Here is a 9,725-nt window from a genome sequence, read left to right on the forward strand (position 1 = left end):
AAAAAAAACATTTAATTTTTCAAAACTATCCCTTTTGAATAATTGTAAATATATTAAAATTTTAAAAAGATAAGAACATTAGTCCAAAAATATTTTAAAATTTAAATTTAAATGTAAAAAAATAGAAACTAAAAAAGACCAACAAATTAGAACAAAGAAAGTATTATCGTTCTCATTACATCTTAAAAAAATTAAATTAATTATACGAACATCCCATTTTTGACAAATATATCAACTTCTCATTTAATTTTTGAAATTATACTTCTTTTTTTTTTTGGTTACTTTAGCTAATACTATGCACAAAATTTTCTTCCATGTTTCTAGAATACTAACAAAAAAATTATAACATCAGCATGCTATGCTTAACAAATTATTCAAAAAGAAAACCCCCCATCCACTATTCAACAATCCCCACAACCAAACACCTCCCTTCCGTCCTTTCGGCCAGTCTCATTCCATAGCCATCCAAACCCATTACAAGTGAAGTGGTCATCAAAAACCCACGTCTACGTGCTCCTGTGGGTTTGAGATGGCTGTCAGAATCGTCATCAACTCTAAACTCACATGTCTGAATGCAAATATGTATAAAGTGGAAAGACCACGTTTGGTACGAAAAGAAAAAAATGTTTGGGGGCCCTAATTCTGTGGCTCAAATGTGACTCAAATGGCCAAAACGACGTCGTTTTGGCCATTTTGATGTTGTTTTGTACTCAAAACGACGTCGTTTTGGCCATTTTGATGTTGTTTTGTACTCAAAACGACGTCGTTTTGGCCATTTGAGCCACATTTGAGCCACAAAATTTGGGCCCTCTACCATTGCTCCGAAAAGAATGGACTGAAATGAAATGAAATGTTCATTTTAATTTTATATTCCCTTTTTTTCATTTGATAAGTTTTATTTAAGTTAGAAAAATTATTTCATGGGATTGCCTATTTCAAAAAATATTAAGAATACTATTCCATTTCAATATGAAATCATCACAAAATAAAATAAAATTTTCTTGATAAAAAAAAAAAAAGAAAATAAAAAATGATTCGTTGTGTTTGGTTCCTTTTTTCTAAACTCATTTTTTAAAAAAATTTAGCGTTTTTGTTTGATTACTTTAAAAACCGGACAAAGTTTTCAAAATTTGACTTCTGATTTTTTTTTTTTTTTTGAGTTTACACTTTTTTTTTTTTTTTTTTTTTGAAAATGTACACATTTTGGTTGGCTTTTTTGTGCACTTTTAATCTTTTTGGTACACCTTTTTGTACAAAGTTTTCATAAAGTTTTCAAAATATGAAAATGTACACTTTTTATATTTTTTAATCTTTTTGGTATTTAAGCCTCAATTGACAAGTGACTTTTTTAAGTCAAAAAGTCACTAAAAAAATTAAAAAGTCAACAACTTATATTAAAACGTCAAAAATTTCATTTTCTCTCTATTTTTTGTACATCTTTTCATAAAAAACTAAAAAGTCATCCCAAACATATTAGTTTTTTTATATCATATTTTAGTCAAAAAGCTAAAAAGTTACTTAAAAAGCATGTTCCCAAACGAGGCCTTAGCGTATTAATAATGGGCTTCAAAAATTATTTGCACAATCTTTAAATATACATTTACAATTTCAAATATGAAGCAAAATTTATATTAACTTCAACAATTTATGAAGACAAATCGAAAATACAAATTTTTGAGTGAAAATTATCTGATAAAGTCATATTTAATGGTATGATATGTATCCATAAATGGATACATATCAAATTATGTTTTGCCTCCGTTTGGCAAGCAAAAAGCCAGGCTTTTTTGGCTAAAATAGCCACAAAAAACAAAATAGGCTATTTTAGCCACAAAAAACAAAACATCAAATCCAACCCATAATCATTACAATCCTCTCTCACAAAAAAAACCAAAAAAGTCAAAAAGCCAAAAAGCCCTTCCCAAACCAGGCTAAAATAGCCCAGGCTAAAATAGCCAAAAAGCCAAAAAGCCAAAAAGCCAACCCACTTCCCAAACGGAGGCTTTCATACATATATAGCATGTACATACATATATATATATATATATATATAACTAACATGAGAGTATTTTTTGATGTGACAAATTTTTTTTTTTTAAATTATCTCTCCTTAAATTAGAGGAAAACTTGAATTTGCAATAATATATTTTTTAAAAACCAAACAAAAATCTTTTTTCAAAATAATGTTTTCAAATTACTTTTTGAAAAAATAATTCAAAAAAATAAAACCAAACATGATTATTACTTTTAGAAAAAAAAAATTCTCTCTCACAGGGCTATTTTGGAAACTTGGCTAAAAGCCACTTTTTTTTGTTAGTAACAAAAGCCAAAAGTTGACTTTTTTGGCTTTTTTTTCATTTGGCAAGTTGGTTTTTAGCCAACGGTGCAATTACAATTTTACCCCTCATGGGTCATAATGTGTTACATAGGTTCAGTTGTAAATATTTTAAATAAATGAGGGTAGTTTAGTCATTTTATTATGATTTGACATCATAAACAAATATTAATCAAAAAAGTCAAAAGTCACTTTTTACCAACTTTCCAAATCATTTGTCTAAAAAAGCCAAAAGCTTGATTAAAAGTCAAAAAGCCACTTTTTACCATCTTCCCAAAATAAGCCATAGTCTCTCTCTAAATACGCTCACCTAATCAACCATAGACAACTTCATCATTGTTCTTCTATTTTTATTTCTACATTTTAAGATTAATAAATATTTTATTATGATTGTTAGTATTGTGCAATTTTAAAATTTATTATTTTGTTCATATTGATGAAATTTTTACAATTTTTATTCAATTTTTAAATTTAATATGATTATACAATATTTAATTTGACAATTATTAACTTGATAAAAAATTCTATTCTATTCAATTTGTTGAACAAACCAAATATGAGAATAAAATAATCATTCCATTCTATATCATATTACAATGTCAACCAAACAATAGAATAAAAATGAACATTCCATTACATTCTACAATGTATTCCATTCACTATTATTTCATTTCATTCCACCGTATCAAACCGTGCTCAAAGATAGGAATGTTTAGTTGAGAGAAATAAGAAAGAAGTAAAAGGTATAAATGTATTCATATTGAATATAAAAATTATATAATACAAAATTTGAGAAATTTCTAGAAAATTAAAATGCGGGTAAAACAATAAAATTATTTCAAAATTTTAAATGGGAGGCTACCATTTTCTAAACTTTCAAAGTTATTATTGTTTCTCCGTAATAACTAAATCAACCTAATGTAAAAATATGGGCAAAACAATAAAATAACATTAAACCATCCCTTCTATCAACCAACTAAAAATGATTCCCCTTATTCACTTTCCTTTCTTCCCTTCCCAACTAATTTCCTCCAAAGTTGCGGAAAAAAAAATATATATATATATATAATATAATATAATGTAATGTAATATACAAAATAAACAGCATTCTAAGGTTTTATTTATTATCATTATAAGCTAGTTTATGATCAGTAACTCAAAAAAGCATAATCCAATCAACTCACTTTTATTTGAAAAGAAATTAACTATCAAGCAGCCCAAGCAGGAACCACAAATAAATTTTGGCAGCAGAAAATTGAAAGTACACAAACAAGCAAATCAGCTAGCAGTTCCAACAGCACAAGACCAATATATTGTCCGATCTTGAAAAACTTGGATAGACAGGAGATGATAAATACATAATACTCGAACCCATCATACAGCAACTTGACCAAAGAGCTGCTTGCGGATCTGCAATAAGAAGAGTCATAAACATGGTCAAACCAAGGATATAGGTTGGCAACCTAAAGCTTTAGAGCATCTCCAATGGTAGTAGGCATTTTACCTATCTAAATATTACAATAAAGTATACATTTTATTTTGCCTGTCAACAATTTCATGTTTCTACCCCAACCATGCTCTTTATTTTAGCTATTCATCCAAATACTATTAACTTTATAGAATGCCACGTCAGCAACAAAGATGGAGGGAAATAATCTTAATGATTAAATACATTTTGCCTAGCCTTGAAGGCTAGCTACATGTAGCTAGTGAATGTGAGCTGAGCCAAAATGCCTAAGCATATGCCTAGTGCATTGGAGTTGAAAAAAGTGAGTCATATTAGGCATTTTGACTAACAAGCATCATATGTCTAGTGGGTTGGAGATGCTCTTAGAGGGTTACCGAGTTTAATGCATAATTATGTGACCTAATGGTTCCCTCTGTACTCTTTTTGTGGTGGTGGGGAGGAACATTAGTATGGGGTATAGATATATCAGAAATTTCCAAGTAGTATACTCGAGAATGATACCCTTTTTTCTATTTTGTGGGTTTGTTGGAGACTTCACACATCACTAGTTAATGGATTTCTGTGTTGACAAATATCTCAAAATAAAACCTGTTTTAAGTATATCACAACAGCTACCTATAGTTTCAAAATTTTTGGGCTATAATTGAAGAGAGGGGAACCAAGGCCAGTATCATCACCAGGCATCTGAGAAAACAATGTCATTTACAAATGTTTTTATTTGCACAGAAAGAAGCAATTAACTCACTGAAATGCATCTTTGGCTCAACCTCAAAGTCTAGTTTATCAATATCTAAGGGTAGACCAAATGAGGTGATCAACATACAATGCCAATTAGACCCATGCAGACAGAAGGAGCACAAAAACAGGTAATGAGCAGAAAGTGAGTTTCCATAACAGTGTCTTGTTGATATGTTTGTTGGTACGATTGTTAGTGCTTTTAACATTATTGCGTTGGGGGGGGGGGGGGGGGGGGGTTGAAAGAGAGTAGGAGGCAGTTAAAAATTAACAAACAGCTGACAGCAACAACTGAGGATCTCTCTACATCATGGACATGTGAGAGAATGATGCACAAGAAAGCGGCTTTGTAGAGGACAAAATTACAAGTAAAAAAAAAGACTACCTCTGGAAGCTTTTTGCGGAATACAACGTCCAACCTTGCATTCAGGCTGTTCTCAAACACAATTTTCCCATCTCGAGAAGCCAACACTACACCTCCAGAGCTGAAAAATATTTTAAAAAAACAAAAAAGAAAACAGAACAGAGGGCTTTCAACCAACATTGTCGCAATAACTTCACTGTCTGAGGAGCTAAACTCTGCTGGCAGAATGTAATTGGTGAATTACAATTATACAGATTCAGCCTGCCTATTTTAAGGGTTTATCTATAACTGAAACAACATAAACTTACCAGAAAGGACCATGGGCATTATGATGAGAAGGAGCAGCTGGAAGGTAAATGCTGTCAACTACTATCTCAGGTGCATGAACCTTTGCTTTATCTGCATACTCCTCCTTTGCAGAGTGCACAACATGCTCCACATGATTTAGGTCTTCTTTTCGACAACGCAACAAGACGGCAGGCTCTTTCAGCCTCAGCAAACTCTGCAATGCATACAGTTACCATTGCAGTACCAGCCAAATTTCCCATTATCATGATAATCAACTTTATATTTACAAAGCATGCCAAAAGCAATGTCAATAAGAAAAGTTCAAAGGCTCATGTTTTGACACCCCCAATAAAATTACATCAAGCCATGTTTCCCCATGTCTTTGGAAAGAAAAAACCGTCCCCAGATCCATTACCGAAATAATGCCATTAGTACAAAAGAAATTGAAAACTATGACTATTGTAAGAGGTGATTAATGATTATATTATGAACTCAGGATCCCATAAATAAAACTTCAAGATCTTGTGAGAAGGTAGTTTTTTATTTGTTCCCGTATAGCATGAATTTTCCTTTGGGGGGGTGGGGTGGTTGAAAGAGAGTAGGAGGCAGTTAAAAATTAACAAATAGCTGACAGCAACAACTGAGGATCTCTCTACATCATGGACATGTGAGAGAATGATGCACAAGAAAGCGGCTTTGTAGAGGACAAAATTACAAGTAAAAAAAAAGACTACCTCTGGAGGCTTTTTGCGGAATACAACGTCCAACCTTGCATCCAGGCTGTTCTCAAACACAATTTTCCCATCTCGAGAAGCCAACACTACACCTCCAGAGCTGAAAAATAGGTTAAAAAAACAAAAGAGAAAACAGAACAGAGGGCTTTCAATCAACATTGTCGCAATAACTTCACTGTCTGAGGAGCTAAACTCTGCTGGCAGAATGTAATTGGTGAATTACAATTATACAGATTCAGCCTGCCTATTTTAAGGGTTTATCTATAACTGAAACAACATAAACTTACCAGAAAGGACCATGGGCATTATGATGAGAAGGAGCAGCTGGAAGGTAAATGCTGTCAACTACTATCTCAGGTGCATGAACCTTTGCTTTATCTGCATACTCCTCCCTTGCAGAGTGCACAACATGCTCCACATGATTTAGGTCTTCTTTTCGACAACGCAACAAGACGGCAGGCTCTTTCAGCCTCAGCAAACTCTGCAATGCATACAGTTACCATTGCAGTACCAGCCAAATTTCCCATTATCATGATAATCAACTTTATATTTACAAAGCATGCCAAAAGCAATGTCAATAAGAAAAGTTCAAAGGCTCATGTTTTGACACCCCCAATAAAATTACATCAAGCCATGTTTCCCCATGTCTTTGGAAAGAAAAAACCGTCCCCAGATCCATTACCGAAATAATGCCATTAGTACAAAAGAAATTGAAAACTATGACTATTGTAAGAGGTGATTAATGATTATATTATGAACTCAGGATCCCATAAATAAAACTTCAAGATCTTGTGAGAAGGTAGTTTTTTATTTGTTCACGTATAGCATGTATTTTCCTTTGTGATATTTTGATGGTTATATGGCTAATTGAGTTGAGTTGACCATATCATGATGCTTAGAAAGTTGACATGGTTCAGAAGTTCCTCTCCAAACCTCTCATTTTTCCTTTCTCTTTCTTCGCACCCCCCCCTCTTCCTTCCTTCTCTTAAAAATATCAGCTAAAGCAATGTAGAAGATCTATATGTTTGTAACCTCATAGAAAAAATATCAGCTAAAGCAATGTAGAAGATCTATATGTTTGTAACCTCATAGAAAATTCATTAACTATTTTTTTCGTGAAATTTAGACTCACAGTAGAAACCACAGTCCCAATTTTACATGATTTATGACTGTATCATAAGACAACTCACATTGCTTTAATGTCATAGAAAATTAACCATATTTCTTTAATCATATTCCATTAAAAAGACAAAAACCACGAAAAGGCCCCCCATAAAAACCCAAAACACCATTCCCAAGCACTTCAATTTTTTTTTCGCCACATATTTTATACAAAAACCAACCCTTAGAGCATCTCCAACATTTAACCCTTTTTTTCCATCAAATTTGAGTAAAAATTTGAGTAGAAGCTTCATCGTGCGTTCCAACGAAGCAATTTAGAATTTCATCAAACCATCAATCGACTGAGAGGACAACTAAAGGGATATCCGGCCGGTCACCGGCCAGTATAATTTTTTCATAGATTTTTGCAAGGAGATGGTCGTCCATGGGGGACAACCAGCCGGTTGTCCAGGGGTGTTTATGACCTGCAACTCCAACACCTATGAACAATAAATTGATGAAAGGCACAGCTACAGTTGTGCAAAATACCGCAGAATACACTAAAACAGCACCGATCCGCATCAATCCGCCCCGCTCTAACTGCTAACCACGGTTTAAACTTTAAAATTGATAATCCGCAAACCGAACTACTCCACTCCGCTATAATTAATACATATATATTTTTTAACTTCCAATGAAATACTAATGTAAAAATGAGTGTGAGAGAAATTTAAGATATGAAATTTATAACAAATTAGTGGTTATATATATGAAACATATTATGTAAAATTATTGTGTTATATATCTAAAAAAATATTATACAAATTAGTGCTATATATTATGCAAATGTATGATAATTAGTTAGAATATTTAATTTGCCAAAAACTGTACAAACCACAATTTGTTAATCCGCTAACCACCATTCGATTTGTAATTTTACTCTCAAGCCGCCCGAACCGCACTGCACACAACCTTAAGCATAGCCATCCTCAATTTGATGAAAACTTTTATATCCTGAATTTGATACCTGTTTGGTGAAAACGTTGGGGCAGCAAAAGGCTCCTCTTTTCAACAAATTTAAATTTGATGAAAACAAAAGGTGCAGCGTTGGAAATGGTCTTAAGGAGCACAAACTCAAAAAAGCTTATGATATAGACTTATCCCACATCGTCTCTCTCTAAGCTTGTTTCATATGCTCTAAAGACAACTTCATTGCCAATTGATTTTGAGTTGGACAACTCCAATAGTTGTAACATGGTATTAGAGCTTGGACTTGGGTGGCCACTGGCCTCACGATCCAAGTCCCCTTCTCAGATTTGTTTCGCTCGTCTCTCATCTCTCTATCACTTCCACATACAACCGGACCACATATGCGGTGACTATAGAGAATTGTCCCATATTGTCTCCCTGCCCAAGTTTGGTTCATACACTCTAGAGACCCCTCCACTCGTCGCCAATTGGTTTTGGGTTAATGTAAGAGAGAATTCAGATCTAAAGGATATACTTCTAGAACCCCTACTCTCATTATTACTAATTGGTTCAGGTTACCGTGTTTCCAATAATTCAAACAAGTTCGAAGAGATGTAACAGGGAATTCAGATCTAAAGAACACTAATTGACAGAGCAAACAACTATTTTCCTTCACTAGGAAATTAAAGAAACTACTAATTCATCAAATCAATTAACACACACAATTCTAATTAGCATAGTCCACTACATAAGAACAGTAAAAAGCTCAATAGAGAGATTACATTTTTCTCCGAACTTCGACTTGCTTCTCTTTACGCTCGTACTCTTGTCTGATCTTCTTTTTCTCTGCTTCTACCAATTGCAACTTCTCGATGTTAAATTCCTGTAACAACACAACACTTTTCCGTGTCAAATCTACACATATCTGAGTCAATTACAGACATATACATACATGTTGAATGATATTTGCAACAAAAATTGAGATTTTCAGGGAAAATTTGACTTACTTCTTCTGCGGAGACGGAGATCTCGTTGGCTTTCTCTTCGGCTTCTTGGCGGATGAATCTGACCATCTGCTGGATCTGCTTGGAGACATCTGCGTCGTTCATTTTTGGATCTGAGTTTAGAGATCGGATCTGATCGGAGACAAGGCGGCGGTGCGGTGGCGGAGGCGATTCGACGAGTGGCTCTGTGTCTTCGATCGTGAATCGTAATTGACAAGAGGACGAGATAAATTGCAGCTTTTAAATGTTTGGAATTGAATCACGAGTCCTTCTACTTTTGCATAATTATTTTTTTGGAAATTTATGAATCCACCATGATGTTTCTAAAATAACAACTAGCAAGCAACAATAGCTCTAAGATTTCATCAACCTTGCCCTTTGGAACTTGGGATTAAAAAGGAAACAAAAAACAACAATATTAGGTGGGTCGAAAAATTATGATTCGAATGGTTCGAAATATTCAAAATGATGTCGTTTTTAGTGTATAACGATATCGTTTTGACACATTCGAATCATTCGAGTCACAAAAAATCAGGCCACCAAACATTTTCCAACAAAAAAATACCAAAAACAAAGACCATTTTGGTTTTATTTTTTGAAATTATTTTCTGAATTTTTTTTTTTAAAAACAGAAATTTGTTTGATAAAAATAAACATTACAAATATATATTTAATTTTTAAAAATTATTTCTACCTTTAAAAAAGATAAAATTATATGAAAATGAGA

The 9,725-nt window shown here is 33.1% G+C and overlaps 1 protein-coding gene across 1 annotated transcript; it reads right to left on the reverse strand.

The window, feature by feature from the left end:
• Nucleotides 1–3,502: 3,502 nt before the first annotated feature.
• LOC114272320 (V-type proton ATPase subunit E) lies at nucleotides 3,503–9,354 on the reverse strand. The gene is made up of 8 exons (XM_028213990.2): nucleotides 9,002–9,354; nucleotides 8,777–8,877; nucleotides 7,057–7,093; nucleotides 6,212–6,405; nucleotides 5,925–6,024; nucleotides 5,211–5,404; nucleotides 4,924–5,023; nucleotides 3,503–3,745 (listed from the first exon to the last, which is right to left on the reverse strand). Exons 1-8 carry the CDS (start codon nucleotides 9,101–9,103, stop codon nucleotides 3,710–3,712), a joined length of 864 nt encoding a protein of 287 aa, XP_028069791.2. The 5' UTR covers nucleotides 9,104–9,354; the 3' UTR covers nucleotides 3,503–3,709.
• Between the last annotated feature and the right edge of the window lie 371 nt (nucleotides 9,355–9,725).

Source organism: Camellia sinensis, chromosome 11, assembly GCF_055761805.1.
Source record: "Camellia sinensis isolate YWXY chromosome 11, ASM5576180v1, whole genome shotgun sequence".
NCBI lineage: Eukaryota > Viridiplantae > Streptophyta > Magnoliopsida > Ericales > Theaceae > Camellia > Camellia sinensis.